Here is a 14,266-nt window from a genome sequence, read left to right as displayed (position 1 = left end):
CAAAGGCAACTCCAATCAACCACTCTGGGCTCTGATTGGCTCCTCTCATGCCTCTCGCAACCTCTTCAGCCTCTCCCGCCAGGCCAGCCCTCCCCCCCACCCATTGGCTAACCCTCCCGCCTATCAACCTCCGCGCCTGCCGCCCCGCGCTCTGATTCGCCACCCCCCTCAGCCTTCACTTCGGATTGGCCCGCGCCCTTTAGCGCTGGCCCTGCCCACCGCGTCCCGTCAGGTAGGGACCCCCAGGACCCCTCCGGACAGGCGGGAGCCCCCAGGCCGGGCAGGACCCCCCAGACCGGGCAGAGCCCCCCCAGGGCCTGGCAGCACCCCCCAGGGCCGGGCAGGGACCTCCCCAGGGCCCCCCCAGACCGGGCAGGGCCCCCCCAGGGCCCCCCCAGACCGGGCAGAGCCCCCCCAGGGCCGGGCAGGACCCCCCAGGGCCGGGCAGAGCCCCCCCAGGGCCGGGCAGGGACCCCCCAGACCGGGCAGAGCCCCCCCAGGGCCAGGCAGGGACCCCCCAGGGCCCCCCCAGACCGGGCAGAGCCCCCCCAGGGCCGGGCAGGGACCCCCCAGACCGGGCAGAGCCCCCCCAGGGCCAGGCAGGGACCCCCCAGGGCCCCCCCAGACCAGGCAGAGCCCCCCCAGGGCCGGGCAGGGACCCCCCAGACCGGGCAGAGCCCCCCCAGGGCCAGGCAGGGACCCCCCAGGGCCCCCCCAGACCGGGCAGAGCCCCCCCAGGGCCAGGCAGGGACCCCCCAGGGCCGGGCAGGGCCCCCCCAGACCGGGCAGGGCCCCCCCAGGGCCGGGCAGGAGGCAGCCAGGTTTTAGAAATAAAACGCTTTATTGCACAAATACCGGGAGAAGGCAGGAAAAGGGGTATTCACGGTCTCCATGGTGACGGGGGGCCCCGGTGGGAGCCCCCCCCCCCCCCGCCCCGCCTGTGCACTGCCGGTGGGGACGGTCCCGGTGTCCCAGTACCCCCAGTACGCAGCCCCGTTACCCTCCAGTACCCCAGTTCCCACCCCCATTCACCCACCACCACCAGTACCCCCCAGTGACCGGGGACCCCCCCCCCCCCCCAGGCCAGTACCCCCGTGGTATCAGTGACCCCCCCCCGCACCCGTACCCCCCCTCCCCGTTCCTGCCCTCCTGCTCCATGGCGGGGGCCCAAACCACCCCCCTCCCGCCCAAACTCGGTGCCCCCCCCGGCCCCCAGAAGGGAACAGACGAGGCCGACAACGCGCCTCTGCGACCATTTAATGTCACGGCCCCCCCCACGCTATGGCGTGGGGTCCCCACTGCCCCCCCCTCGGCGCTCGCCAGCGGCCCCGGGGCTCTCGCCTTCGCCCCCCCGGGCCTTGCCCTCGCTCCCCCGGGCGGCCTTGGCGTCGATGGCGGCGTGCTCCCTCCTCACCAGCTCCTCCAGCTCCTTCTGCGGGGACAAGGACGGTGAGCGAGGGGGGGCATGGCTGGGAGGGCGGGGGGGGGACGGGGCACGGAGGCCGGGACCCCCCCGAAATTGCCGGGGAGGGGCAGGCGGTACCTTCCAGCCCAGCAGCTCGGCCAGCGCCAGGCAGCCGGCGTCGCACTCCCCCAGCCAGGCCACATCCCTGCGGGGACAGAGGGACCCGTGGGAGGGGGCGCAGGTGGGGGGTGTCCCCAAAACCACCTTGCGGGGGGGCGCAAACCCCCCAGCACCCCCCCTACAGCGTACGAGGCTGGAGGTGCTGACCCCCCCGGTGCTCCCCCGTGGAAACCAGGCATCCCAGCCCCCTGGGTCCCCCCCCCATACTCCCGCAGCCCCCCCCCGGCCCCCCCTGCCTGTAAGCCTTGTCCGAATCGAAGTCCATGCCGCAGCCGAAGCCCATGAGGGACATGAGGGGGTCGCTCTGGGGGGGGGAAATGAGAGTGATGAGGGGAAGCAGCAGCACCTGCACCCCCACAGCACCCCCCAACCACCTCTGCCCCCCCCCCGAGGTGTTCCTCCCCACTTTAGCAGCCCCCCAAAACCCCCCCAGCCCCTCACCTGCCCCGTCTTCTCCTTGTTGATGAGGAGCCGGGGGGTGTTGGTGGGGACCCTGTGGGGGGGAGACGAGGGGACGGTTACAGGGGGGGCTGTGGGGAGCACGGGGGGGGCCCGGGGGGGGCTCCTGGGGGGGCTGACCTGCTGACAAGGGAGGCGAAGGGCTGGACCTGCAGCGAGGTGCCCATGATGAGGAGCAGGTCGACCTTCTGGAAGTCCTGGGGGGGAGAGGGGACGTCACCGCAGGGCCACCGGCGTCCCCCGCCGTGCCCCCCCCGCCACAATCCGGGGGGGGGGGTGTGCAAGCCCCCACCCCCCCCAAAAACCACTCACTGACTGCAGGAGAGTGAAGAAGCGTGAGGGCAGGCTCTCCCCGAAAAAAACGATGTCTGGGGGGGAGCAGGAGATGAGCAGAAGGGCTGAGGGGGGGCCCCAATGCCCCCTCGGGGCAGTGCCCCCCCCCACTCACCAGGTTTCACCACGCTCTGGCACTTCTCGCATTTGGGGACGAGCGACGAGAAAATCCTTTCTGGAAGAGATGGGGACGGGAGAGCTCAGTGGGGGGGACAGAGGGACACGGGGGGGGCGACAGAGGGACACGGGGGGGGGGACACACAACACTGGGGGAGAACAGACTCCCGTTAGAACCCCATCCCGGAGCACAGGGACCCCCTGGAGCCATCCCCACACCCAGCCTGGGGACACGCCGCCCCCCCCCAGCCTCAGCAGCGCCCCGGGGGGGTCCCACGCCCCCCCCCGCGTACCCTTCATCCACTGGAGGCCGTAGGGCTGCCGGCAGGAGGGGCGCAGGCAGTGGGAGGTGAAGAAGGTGCCGTGAGCCTCCACCAGCCGCTCGGGCTCCAGCCCCGCCACCCGCTCCAGCGTGTCGATGTTCTGTCGGGGCGCGGGGGGGGGTCAGGGGCGTCCCGACCCCCCCCAGGAGCCCCTGACCCCCCCACCGGGACGGGCGGCGGTCCCTACCTGGGTGTAGCAGCGCAGCAGCAGCCCCTTTTCCTGCAGCAGCCGCATGAAGTAGTGACACACCGTGGGCTGGGGGGGAGCGGGGGGTTAATTTGGGGGGGCAGCGGGGTGGGGGAAGCCCCCAGGGGCCTTTTTTTTGGGGGGGGGAAGGCTACAGCGAGGGGGAGCTGAGGTTGGGGAGGGTCTTACCTTGAACTGCCCCGGGTACAGCTCCCGGGCCAGGGCGAAGAAGGGCTCGGGGTGTTGCTGCGGGGAAAGACGCGGCTCTCAGGGGATGGGGGGGTCTCTGAGCCCCCCGAGAGGGCCGCGACCCCCCCAAAGTGTCAGCGTGGGGGGGCTACCTTGAAGAAGCTGATCTCGAAGATGGCCTCAGGGTAGGGCAGCTCGTAGCTCTGCAGGTTGGCGTAGAGCCCGGTGCCGGGCGAGCGGAAGTCGGGGATCCCGGCAGCTGCGGCAGTGGGGGGCACATCAGGGGCCCCCCCCGTGGTGCCGACACCCCCCTCTCATGTGTGTCCCCCCCCCAACCGTACTCACAGGTGGAGATCCCGGCGCCCACCATGCACACGACGTTCTTACCTGGGGGGGTGGAAATGGGGGGCTGAGGGGGGGTGGAAATGGGGGGCTGAGGGGGAGGGTGGAAATGGGGGGCTGAGGGGGAGGGTGGAAATGGGGGGCTGAGGGGGTACCCCAAAACCCCCCTTTCCCCCCCAAACCGCCCACCCCGCGTACATCTCTCGCTCCGCAAGAACCGGCTCACTCCCTCCAGTGTCAGCTCGTCCAGCACCTTCTCCGGCTTCTCCCCCCCCAGCCCCAGCGTCCGGGAGAGGAGGCTCCGCAGCAGCTCCACTGCACCGGGGGAAGGAGAATCAGCCACCGGGCCCCCCCCGCCGCCGCCGCCCCCCCCGGGCCGGGCCGCGGCCCCGCGGCGCCCCCCCCCCACCTACTTTCAGAGTCGCCCGAAGCGCCGGGCTCGGAGTCGGAGACCTGCGGGAGACCGGAGGGGGGTCAGCCGGGGATGGCGGGGGGGGCTCCACCCCCGGGGAGGCCTGACCGAGGCCTGGCCGCTGGCACCGGGGAGGGGGACGCGCACCGCCGGGCACTCACCGGCGACTCCGCGTCCTGCTCGGCCTCGTCCCCGCGGGCACCGGGAGCTGGGGGAGAAGGGGAGGGGGGGATCAGCGAGCGCAGGCCAGCGAGGGTCCCCCCGGCCCGGCCCGGCCCCGCCGCCGCCCCCGGTTACCGTCCGGCTCGGCCATGGGCGCCGGCCGCTGCCCGGGCCACACCTCCCGGCATGCATCGCGCCGCCCGCCCCACCGTTGCTGCCACACCTCCCGGCGTGCCCTGCAGCGCCCAGCCACACCTCCCGGCGTGCACCGCGGGCGGCGCCGATAGGCGGAGAGCGCCGCGCTTCCCGGCGTGCACCGCGCCGCCCGCCCCACCGTTGCTGCCACACCTCCCGGCGTGCCCCGCGGGCGGCGCTCATAGGCGGAGAGCGCCGCGCTTCCCGGCGTGCACCGCGCGCACCGCCCCGGAAGTGGGGTGAGGACTACGGGTCCCGGCAGGCCCCGCGCGGCCGCCATCGCCGGGCCCGGCGGGGATTTCCCGGGACGGCGGCGGCGGCCCCATGGCGGCGCGGGCCTGAGCGCGGCCCAGCCCGGCGGCCCGTGCATGGCGGCCGCGGAGGCGGCGGCGCCGGCGCCCCCCGGTGAGGTGAAGCGGCCCGAGGGCGATGAGTGGTGTGACAGCGGCCTGGGCTCGCTGGGCGAGGGGCAGCTGGGGCCGCTGCCCGTCAGCCCCGGCCCCGCCAGCCCCGGCCCCGAGCGGCCCGGCCCGGCCCTGGGCCCCGTCACGGCGGCTGTAGGCGCCGTCCGCCTCTCTGAGGCCCCCGAGGAGGAGGAGGAGGCGGCGGCGGTGGCGTCGTCGCCGCCGGCGGCCGCTGTAGACCCCGCGGCCTGGCTGCGGCACGTCCTGGGCTTCCTCACCGAGGACGGTGACACGTGAGTGCGAGCGGGGGTTGGGGGGGGTCAGGCACGGGACCCCCTTCTCCTGGGGGCGGAGGACCCCACCGCTAAGTGGGGAGACCCCCCTGCCCTGCGGGGGGGTGCGGCGGGGGGGGACCCCCCTGTCCCGGGGCGGACGGGGAGGACCCTGGTCCCGGGAGGGCTGTGACAGCAGGTCCTGCCCCCCGCGGGGTCCCCTTCGAACCCCCCCCGGGCCCACCCGGGGCCATGCTGCGCCCCGTGAGGCGCAGCCCCAGCTCAGTCCTTGCCCTGTCTCCCTGGGGGGGCCCCCACGCGGGGCTGGGGGCGGCGGGACTCCCCGTAACGCTGCCCCCCCCTCCAAGGGCCCTGCACTTGGCCGTCATCCACGAGCACGAGGCTTTCCTGGACTCCATCCTGCAGTACACGGGGGGCACCGAGTACCTGGACCTGCAGAACGACCTGGGACAGGTATGGCAAAGGTGGGGCTGGGTTGGGGGGTGCCCCCCAGCCTCCGCGCTGGCCCAGGGGGGCTCCCCGTGCTCCCCTCTGAGGGGTCTCTCTCCCCGCAGACGGCGCTGCACATCGCCGTCATCCTGGGCCTGTCGGGCTTCGTGCGGAAGCTGCGGGCGGCGGGCGCGGGGCTGTGCGTGCAGGAGCGGGGGGGGCACACGGCGCTGCACCTCGCCTGCCGTGAGGGCCGCCGGGGCTGCGCCCGGCACCTCCTGGGGCCCCCCCGGACCCCCCCGGCGCCCCGCGACGAGGAGGCGCTCGCCCAGCTCGACAGCGTCAACTACGACGGTGTGGGGGGGGTGGCGGGGCTGTGGTAGGGGCACCGTGGGGCTGCGGCGTGAGGGCCTGGCGGAGGGTGTGGGGACGCTGTGGGGCTGTTGTGTGAGGCTGTGGCAAGGGGGGACACACTACAGAGGGTGGGGGGCACAGCGTGGGGCTGTGGCGTGGGGGGGGATGCTGTGGGGACATGGTGGAGGGCGGGGGGACGCTGTGGGGCTGCGGTGCGAAGCCATGGGGGAAGATGGGAGGGGGGGGCACGGTTTCGGGCAGGGGCCACGCTGCGGAGCTGTGGCAGAGGGACATGGGCTGGGGAAACCCTGTGGGGCTGGAGGGGGACACCGTGGGGCTGGGGAATCCCCGTGGGGCTGGGGGGGCCGCAGCGACGCCCCCCCCCTCCCCGGCAGGTTACACTCCCCTCCATGTCGCCGTCCTCCGCAAAGACCTGGAGATGGTGGAGCTGCTGCTGAGCGCCGGTGCCGACCTCAACAAGGCGGTGAGCGCCGCCCTGAGGCGGGGGACAAAGACATGGGGGTCCCCTGTGCCCCCCTGCGCCCCCCTGATCCCTCTTCCCCCCCCCCCCCACCAGGAGCCGAGCTGCGGCCGCAGCCCCCTGCACCTGGCGGTGGAGGCGCAGAGCCCCGAAGTGGCCGAGTGCCTCCTGCGCGCCGGCGCCGACCCCGCCGCCCGCATGTACGTGGGGTACACCCCCCTCTACAGCGCCCGCCACCGCCCCGACCCCCGCCTGCCCCAGCTGCTGCGGGATTTCGGGGCGCAGGAGCCCCCCGGGGACTCCGAGGACAGCCCCGACGAGGGCGAGGGCGAGAACAGCGACGTAAGTGGCGCCCCCACTGAGCGCGTGCCCCAAAATCCCTTCGGTTCCTCTGCTATGCTGATGAGGGGGGGCTCCCCCTGCTCCCAGCAGCCCCCTTGAAACTGGGGGGGCTCCCCCTGCTCCCAGCAGCCCCCCTGAAACTCGGGGGGGGGGGGTGATGCTGAGCGCTGGATGCGTGTCCCCCCAGGAGGAATACGACGATATCATCATCAACAGTGGGCGCTGCCTGGACTGATGGGCCCCCCGATGCCCCCAACCCTGCCAAGTCTCCCCCTATTTATCTGGGGGCTCCCGATACTGTTGGCTGGACTTTGGGGGAGCCCCCGCTCCCCCCCCACCCCAACCCTGCCGCCCCCCCCCCCCCCCCCCCCAGTCCTGGTCATAGCATAGAGGATTTGTATCGGTTGTTGTAAAATAAAGAGGCGTTTGGCCACCGCGCAGCCCCCCTGCCGCCCCCCTCCTCCTCTTCCTCGCGGCGCCGGCACCAGGCAGGGGGTCACAGCCCCCCCCGGGGCCCCATGACGGGTGTGACACCCCCAGGATCCTCATTGTCCCCTCTACCCTTCCCAGTGCCCCCCCCCCAGCAATTCCCAGTCCCCCCAGTTTCTTCTCTGGGCGTTGCGCTGACTTGGGCTGCAGCGCTGCTACGGGGTGCACACGCGTGTGCAAAACCAAACGCTTTGCCTACACGTGCCCAGAGAACACGTGTGTGCAAATGCAGGTGGAGTGCGGGTGGGCACACGCGTGTGCGAGAGCACGGAGGAGCACACGTGTGCCCACGGGCTGCAGCTCTCAGGGGTGGGGGGAGTGAAGGTGGCGTTTATTGCAGGGGCTCGTTAACACTGGGGGGGACCCGTGTCCCCGCGGGACGTACGTCCCGTGTCCGTGTGTCCCCGCGGGACGTGTCGGCGTGCCCCGTATCCGTGCGTCCGTGTCCCCGTCCTTGGGGACGCCCATCTTCTTTCTGCGTCCCTTCTGCCTCCGTGTCCCCTCCGGCGCAGGGACCCCCTCAGGTGTCCCCCCGCTGTGCTTGGGGTGCCTCCTGGGGACACGGGGGCCACCTGGGGTGCCCCCTGGGCTTGGGGTGCGGCGCGGGGGCCACCTCGGCGTGTCCCCCCCCGGCTCAGGGCACCTCGCGGCCTCCGCGGGGCTGGTTGGGCCCGATGTAGCGCAGCAGCGGGGCTGGGGGCCGGGCGAGCACGGCCTGGCCGACGAGGGGCTGCAGCGCGGGGGGCACGCGGACACGGCCGTCCTGGGGGCGCAGGGCAGGGTGAGCCCCCCCACCAGCACCCTGGGGTGCCCCCCAATTCTGCCCCCCCCCCAGGTCCCCCCTGCCCCAGCACGCACCGGCAGCTGGTTGCACTCCAGGAGGGCGATGAGCATCCGGGAGATGGCGCAGGCGGTGCCGTTCACCTGCGGGGGGGCCCTGGGGGGGTTAGTGGGGGGCAGAGGGGCTCGGGGACCCCCCCGGGGGGGTGCTGCCCACCGTGTGTGCATGCCGCAGCCGCCCGGCTCCGTCGCTGTACATGATGTTCAGGCGCCGGCTCTGGTAGTCGGTGCAGTTGGAGGTGCTGGAGATCTGGGAGAGGGGGCAAAGGGGGTTCGCAGGCGTTTGGGGACGCCCCCTCCCGGGTCTCCTGATAACAGGGACCCCCCCCACCTCGACTCCAGGAAGCCCCACAACGGGGGTTCACCCACAATGGGGGGATTGCCCCCCCAATTCCGCAGCAAACCCCAAAACAGGGGGGTGACTCCCTGCGGACCCCCTTAAGGGGCAGGAATCTGCCCTCAGGTTTCTGGGGGAGCGTGTAATGGGGGGGCCATCCTGTGCAGACCCGAAATGGGGGGGTTTGCCCCCCTCCCCAGGGGATTTGCTCCCCCGTTTGCCCTCACCTCCCCGTATTTGCCCCGTCCGGGCATCCAGGCTTCGATATCGAACTTGCGGTAGGCGGGGAGCCCCAGCTCCTGCGTGGGCATGTCGAGGACGCTGCGGGGAGCAGGGGGGTCAGCGGGGGGATCACAGGGAGGGGGGGACACACGGGGACGACCCCCCCACCCTCACCGGTAGTGCAGTCCCAGCTCGGAGAACATCTCCTTCTGCAGAGCCAGGAACTCGGCCAGCAGCGCCTCGCTCTCGCTCCCGCTCTCGGCCGCTGTCACCCCGAACATCTCCACCTGCAGGGACAGGGGACAGAGCCGGGTCCCCCCCACCCGCCCGGATGCCGGGGTCCTTCCCCCAGTTCCCCCAGTTCCCCCAGTACCTTGGTGAACTGGTGGACGCGGTAGAGCCCCCACGGCTCCCGCCCTGTGTCGGTCTCGGCCCGGTAGCAGGTGCTGGAGCAGACGACCCTGGCCAGGGTGAGGGGGTGAGGGACCCCCCCACGGACACCTGGGACCCCCAGGTGGTGGGTGGGGGGGTCCCCAGGGTCCGTCCCCCCGGCAGGGAATGGGGGGGGGACCCCGTACCTGATGGGCAAGTCCTCCAGCCGCACGGCGTGGTCCATGAAGTACCCTGGAGCGGAGGGATGGACGGAGGGGGGGGCAGCGGGGCTCCCGGAGCCTCCCCAGACACACAGACCCCATTTTCCCCGGGTTTCACCCCGTTTTTTCTCACCTGCGATCCCCACCTCGGAGGTGCCGGCCAGGCAGAGGTCCTCGAAGCGGGAGGGGTCGATGTTGTAGACGGGCGAGGGGGTGGCGTTGGGCTGCATGCCGCAGCCCTCCTGCAAAGGGGGGGACAGGGGGGTCGCAGGGCTGCTGCAGCGGGGGGGGGACAGATCTGCTGCGGCGCGGGGGGACGGGGGCGGCACTCACGAAGACGGCGCCGCGCAGCAGGTCAGGGACGGTCATGGGGAGGAAGCCCTGGGGGAAAAGCGGTGTTGGGGGGGTGTGGGCCCCCCCAGCCCCTCCTGGGGCCCCCCCGCGACCCCCCCTACGTACTTTGGGCAGCAGCTTGGCCAGGGCGAAGCGCACGAGCGCGTGCTGCAGCAGTGCGCCCGCCCCACACAGGTAGTAGGAGCGGTGCCCCGAGATGTGCGACAGGCGCCTGCGTCGTGGGGGACACACACACGCGTGTCACAGGGGACACGTGTGACGCCCGGGCGTCCCCAGTCCGGCACCCATGGGTGCTCACCGCTGGCGGATGATGTCCAGCCCCTCGCCCAGCTCCAGGTGTCCCTTCGGCTTGAAGTCAAACACTGCGGAGACAGAAGCGTGGGGAGCCTTCCTCACCTCGGGCACCCTCCTCTTCCCCCCCACAGCCTTCCTCGCCCCCAGACCCTCCTCTGCGCCCCCCCCCAAGCCTTCCTCACCCCAGGGACCCTCTTCTTCCCCCCTAGAGCCTTCCTCCCCCCCAGGGCACCTTCATCCTCACTCCCCCAGAAATCCCCATCACTTGGAGGAACCTTCCTCCTCCTCTCCCCCCTTTGAGCCCCTCTCAGCCCCAGGGCACTTCCTGCCCCCCCCAAATCACCGCAGGGAAACTGAGGCACGGCCCCCCCCCACCCCGCCGTACCTGGCTTCTCTCCCACCACCTCCAGCACGCGGGCCTGGCTCTCGTCCCCGACGGGCTGGGGGAAGAGGGGGGGTCAGGGGGTGCGGGGGGACGCGGTGGCCGCCCCCCAGATGCTGTGTGTCCCCCCCCAGCTCACCGCCTGGGGGTGGGTGCGGTTGGGGAGCTGCAGGGCCTTGAGGTAGAAGCGCTCGTCCAGGGCGGCCTCCTCGGCCAACAGCGTCTGCAGCTGCAGCCGGACCTGGCGGCCGCGGGCCCGCAGCGCCGCGTACGCGGGGAGCTGCGGGGACACGGGGCTGGGGGCGCGGGGGGGGACATCCCCCCCATCACCCCCCCGCCTGGGAGCGGGGACCCCCTCCCCGTGCCCCCCCCCCAGCCCCGGGACCCTACCGCCTCCGCCGTCTCCTTGTCGTGGGCTGCCTGCGGGAGGAGAGCGGGTGGGACGCGGGTGGGGGGGACAGGGGGGGTCCCGGGGGGGGCGGAGGGGGGGTCTCACCATCAGGGCCCGCACGCCCTGGGCCACCCGCCCCTTCTCGGCCTCCAGGCGGGCGATGGTGGCCCGAACCTCCCCCAGGCGGGACCAGGTCTGCACCTGGGGGGGGGCGGTGTGGGCGGGGCTGCCTGTGGGCACGCCCCCTCCCGCACACAAGCCCCGCCCCAGCACAATACACAGCCCTTCCCTGTAGCCCTCTGCCCCTCCCCAGGCCCCGCCTATTCATACCGGGCCCCACCCCTTCCCCTCAAGCCCCGCCTGCACCCTCAAGGCCCCGCCCCTCCCTCCAGACCCCGCCCATCCCAGGTCCAGCCCCTCCCCAGGACAGGCAAACCCCACCCACCCTCGACCCCGCCCCTTCCCAGACACCCATCCCAGGCAGACTGTGCCCAAGGCCCCGCCCCTCCCCAGGCAGACCCGCCCATTTCTACAGGCCCCGCCCCTCCCTAGGGTCCCACCCCAGGCACCCGTCCCAGGCAGGCCCCGCCCACCCCCAGACCCTCATTCTCGGGAAGACCCCGCCCACCCGGAAGCCCCTCCCCTAACTCCGCCCCTCTCCAGTCCCCAGCCCCCGGCAGACCCGCCCCCTCCCGGCGGGCCCCGCCCACCCCAAGCAGGCCCTGCCCCTCTCCGGTCCCCGGCCCCGCCCACCCCAAGCAGGCCCCGCCCCTCTCCAGGCCCCGGCGCACCGCCCCCTTCCGGCGAGCCCGCCCACCCCGGCAGGCCCCGCCCCCCGAGGCCCCGCCCCGCTCACGATCTCGCGGAGGTCGCCCCCCCGCAGCGGCCCCCGCCGCCGCTCCAGCTCCTGCTCGCTCAGCGCCGCCACGTCCAGCTGCGGCCGCGCGCTCAGGCCCTCGCGCACGTGCTCGTACAGGCGGCTCCGCCCCGGCCCGGTCCCGCCGCCCGCCCCGCTCCCCGCCCCGCGCCAGCCCCGCGCCGCCGCCCGCCGCGCCGCCGCCAGCGCCCTGGGCGCCGCCATCTTGGACGCCGGCGCGGGTCTGACGAGCGTCACGTGGCGGAAGGGGCGGGCCAGGCACTGGCCACGCCCCCGCAGCGCTCTGACCACGCCCCCTCCCTGTTCCTACCCTGAGCGTGTCGTCCAGCGCCCTCAGGCCTCCAGTGTCCCCAGGTCCTCCCAGATCCCTTCCCAGTGTCCCCAGATCCCTTCCCAGTGTCCCCAGGTCCTCCCAGATCCCTTCCCAGTGTCCCCGGGACACCCCAAAGTGTCCCCAGGTCCTCCCAGATCCCTTCCCAGTGTCCCCAGGACCCCCCCCAGTGTCCCCAGGTCCTCCCAGATCCCTTCCCAGTGTCCCCAGATCCCTTCCCAGTGTCCCCAGGTCCTCCCAGATCCCTTCCCAGTGTCCCCGGGACACCCCAAAGTGTCCCCAGGTCCTCCCAGATCCCTTCCCAGTGTACCCAGGACCCCCCCAGGTCCTCCCAGATCCCTTCCCAGTGTCCCCAGGACCCCCCCCAGTGTCCCCAGGTCCTCCCAGATCCCTTCCCAGTGTCCCCGGGACACCCCAAAGTGTCCCCAGGTCCTCCCAGATCCCTTCCCAGTGTACCCAGGACCCCCCCAGGTCCTCCCAGATCCCTTCCCAGTGTCCCCAGGACCCCCCCCAGTGTCCCCAGGTCCTCCCAGATCCCTTCCCAGTGTCCCCGGGACACCCCAAAGTGTCCCCAGGTCCTCCCAGATCCCTTCCCAGTGTCCCCAGGACCCCCCCAGTGTCCCCAGGTCCTCCCAGATCCCTTCCCAGTGTCCCCAGGACCCCCCCCAGTGCCCCCAGACCCCTTCCCAGTGCCCACCAGCTCCCCCAACACCACTCGGCAGCACTTCCCACGCAGCAACAGCCTTTAATGGGCGCAGCAAAGGAACAGCGCGCTCCCCCGCGGGCAGAGGGGCCCCGTCCGCGCTCCCCCCGCCCTCACTTCTTCTTCTGGACGTGGGCGCAGTCGTACTTGCCCCGCACGATGGTGAGCTTCACCCCCGGCAGGTCCTGGGTGCGGCCGCCCTGCACCAGCACGACGTGGTGCTCCTGCAGGTTGTGGCCCTCCCCGGGGATGAAGCACACCACCTCCTTCCCGTTGCTCAGCCGCACCCGCGCGCACTTGCGGTTGGCCGAGTTGGGCTTCTTGGGTTTCCGGATCAGGTTCTTGATCACCACCCCCTTGATCTGGGGGCGGCCGAAGGTGGCCCCCAGCTTGGGAGGGGGCGGCTTGGGCCGGCCCTGCCGGTGCATCTGGTTCAGGGTGGCCATGCCGCCGGCCTGCTGCGGGCACAGGGGCACCGGCCGCCTCCCGGGCACGGCAGCGGGCGGCAGCGGCCCGGCAGCTGCGGAGAAGGAAAGAGAGGAGGGGGGGAGTTCAGCGGCCGCGGGCGGCTCGGGGGGCGCCGGGCGGGGACGGGGAGCGAGGCGGGATACGCACCGCAGCCGCGCAGCGAGGCCGCGGCCCTCAGCAGAGCGCGGAGCGGCATCCTACGGGCCCGCAGCACCGCGACCGGCGGGGCCTGAGGGGGAAACGTCCGGTTAGCGCGGCCCGGGGAGGGGGTGGGGGAGGCAGCCGCGTCCCCACCAGGGCCCCTGCTGCTGCCCCGTCCCGCACCGGAGAGCGGCGGGGGAGGCGCCTGCGCGGCCCCGGTGACAGCGGCAGCGGCGCCGCCGCGCTCACCTCACACCGCCGCCATATTAGCGCGCTGCCACCCGCTTCTGCCTCGTTTCCCGCCGCGCCGCATTCTGATTGGACAGCGGGAGAGCCAATCTCCCCCTTCGCTCTGTGATTGGCCACACTCCTCTTTAGCCCTCCCTGACCGCGACCGCTCCTACGGGTGCGCGGCGGGGTCAAACGCTGTGCGGGGCCACGCCCTCCCCACCCGAGGCCACGCCCTCCCCACCCGAGGTCACGCCTTCCCCTCCCGAGGCCACGCCCTCCCCTCCCGAGGCCACGCCCTAGGGGCGGTGCCTGTTGCCGGGGAAACGCGGGCAGGGCAGGTGCCCGGATGCGGCTCGATCGCAACATGGCGGCGGCCGAGTGAGCGGCGGTGAGCGGCAGCGCTGGGCCCGTCGTGAGGGGTGAGCGGGGGCCGAGGAGGGGTCTGAGGGGAAGTGGAGGCTCGAGGGGCCCCGGGGGTCTCGGGGGAGGGGGGCTTTGGGGGCCTGAGAGGAGATGGAGGGAGTGAGGGAAAGGGGGAGACTGGGGCTGGGAGGCTGAGGGGAAGGGGAGGCCCTGAAGGGGGGATAGGGGCTATGGGGAGGGAGGGTGCTGGGGGGGCCGGGGGGAAAGGAGCGGGGTCGGGTGTGAGGGGCTGAGTGGCCCAGGGGGAAGGGGGTGTGAAGGACTGAGGGTCCCGGGGGAAGGGGGCAGTCGGGGTGCTGGGGGGGGGAGGCTGGGCCGAGGGATGTGGGGGGGTGAGGGAGTCGGTGGGCTGCGGGTGCTGGGGAGAAGGGGAGGGTGAGAGAGTGTGGAGCTGCATTTGGGGGCTCCTGAGGAGCTGGGGCGGGAGCCGGGCCGGGGGGCGGTGAGCGGCGGGACGAGGGAGCTGCGCAGTCTCAGGGAAAGCGGGGAGGCTGGGGAGGGGGATGCGGGGCCTGCCCAAACCCTCGGGGCTGGTGGGGCGAGGGGCAGGGGGCCTGGAGGGGGGAGCGCAGGCAGGGCAGGT

The 14,266-nt window shown here is 73.1% G+C and overlaps 4 protein-coding genes across 4 annotated transcripts; 1 reads left to right on the top strand and 3 right to left on the bottom strand.

Annotated features, from left to right (window-relative positions):
- Window positions 1-1,363: 1,363 nt before the first annotated feature.
- SIRT2 (sirtuin 2) lies at window positions 1,364-3,980 on the bottom strand. The gene is made up of 13 exons (XM_059833165.1): window positions 3,949-3,980; window positions 3,734-3,850; window positions 3,539-3,580; window positions 3,346-3,452; window positions 3,194-3,250; window positions 3,005-3,073; window positions 2,788-2,917; window positions 2,493-2,552; window positions 2,357-2,412; window positions 2,165-2,241; window positions 1,822-1,889; window positions 1,544-1,610; window positions 1,364-1,432 (listed from the first exon to the last, which is right to left on the bottom strand). Coding segments are annotated over exons 1-13 (873 nt in total). The 5' UTR covers window positions 3,950-3,980; the 3' UTR covers window positions 1,364-1,410.
- A 692-nt stretch (window positions 3,981-4,672) lies between these two features.
- NFKBIB (NFKB inhibitor beta) lies at window positions 4,673-6,950 on the top strand. Its single transcript, XM_059833182.1, has 7 exons — window positions 4,673-4,807; window positions 4,886-5,001; window positions 5,349-5,454; window positions 5,556-5,784; window positions 6,180-6,268; window positions 6,362-6,616; window positions 6,795-6,950. The coding sequence occupies exons 1-7, from the start codon at window positions 4,673-4,675 to the stop codon at window positions 6,840-6,842; spliced, it is 978 nt and encodes a 325-aa protein (XP_059689165.1). The 3' UTR covers window positions 6,843-6,950.
- Window positions 6,951-7,730: 780 nt separating this feature from the next.
- On the bottom strand, window positions 7,731-11,590 carry SARS2 (seryl-tRNA synthetase 2, mitochondrial). The gene is given in 16 exon segments (XM_059833150.1): window positions 7,731-7,859; window positions 7,955-8,093; window positions 8,095-8,186; window positions 8,501-8,594; window positions 8,670-8,782; window positions 8,869-8,956; window positions 9,074-9,119; window positions 9,222-9,330; window positions 9,422-9,469; window positions 9,548-9,653; window positions 9,741-9,804; window positions 10,122-10,176; window positions 10,258-10,398; window positions 10,509-10,538; window positions 10,615-10,710; window positions 11,366-11,590. Coding segments are annotated over 16 exon segments (1,575 nt in total).
- An 852-nt stretch (window positions 11,591-12,442) lies between these two features.
- On the bottom strand, window positions 12,443-13,084 carry MRPS12 (mitochondrial ribosomal protein S12). The gene is made up of 2 exons (XM_059833186.1): window positions 13,025-13,084; window positions 12,443-12,875 (listed from the first exon to the last, which is right to left on the bottom strand). Exons 1-2 carry the CDS (start codon window positions 13,082-13,084, stop codon window positions 12,534-12,536), a joined length of 402 nt encoding a protein of 133 aa, XP_059689169.1. The 3' UTR covers window positions 12,443-12,533.
- Between the last annotated feature and the right edge of the window lie 1,182 nt (window positions 13,085-14,266).

The sequence above is a fragment of the Gavia stellata genome, chromosome 41 (genome assembly GCF_030936135.1).
Source record: "Gavia stellata isolate bGavSte3 chromosome 41, bGavSte3.hap2, whole genome shotgun sequence".
Lineage (NCBI taxonomy): Eukaryota > Metazoa > Chordata > Aves > Gaviiformes > Gaviidae > Gavia > Gavia stellata.
The sequence above is the reverse complement of the archived record's forward strand: the minus strand, read 5'-3'. Positions and strand labels throughout refer to the sequence as shown.

Bases quoted from the DNA above. Each gene is read 5' to 3' on its own strand.
- MRPS12 (XM_059833186.1), bottom strand. From the start codon at position 13,084: ATGCCGCTCCGCGCTCTGCTGAGGGCCGCGGCCTCGCTGCGCGGCTGC. The intron at 12,876-13,024 runs GCCTCGCTCCCC...TGCCCGCAGCAG, and splicing joins GCGGCTGCGGTGCGTATCCC to GCCGGCGGCATGGCCACCCT.
- NFKBIB (XM_059833182.1), top strand. From the start codon at position 4,673: ATGGCGGCCGCGGAGGCGGCGGCGCCGGCGCCCCCCGGTGAGGTGAAG. The intron at 4,808-4,885 runs GCCAGCCCCGGC...CGCCTCTCTGAG, and splicing joins TGCCCGTCAGCCCCGGCCCC to GCCCCCGAGGAGGAGGAGGA. The intron at 6,617-6,794 runs GCCCCCACTGAG...GTGTCCCCCCAG, and splicing joins AGAACAGCGACGTAAGTGGC to GAGGAATACGACGATATCAT.
- SIRT2 (XM_059833165.1), bottom strand. The intron at 3,074-3,193 runs GTAAGACCCTCC...GCTCCCCCCCAG, and splicing joins TGTACCCGGGGCAGTTCAAG to CCCACGGTGTGTCACTACTT. The intron at 1,433-1,543 runs GTACCGCCTGCC...TTGTCCCCGCAG, and splicing joins CCGAGCTGCTGGGCTGGAAG to AAGGAGCTGGAGGAGCTGGT.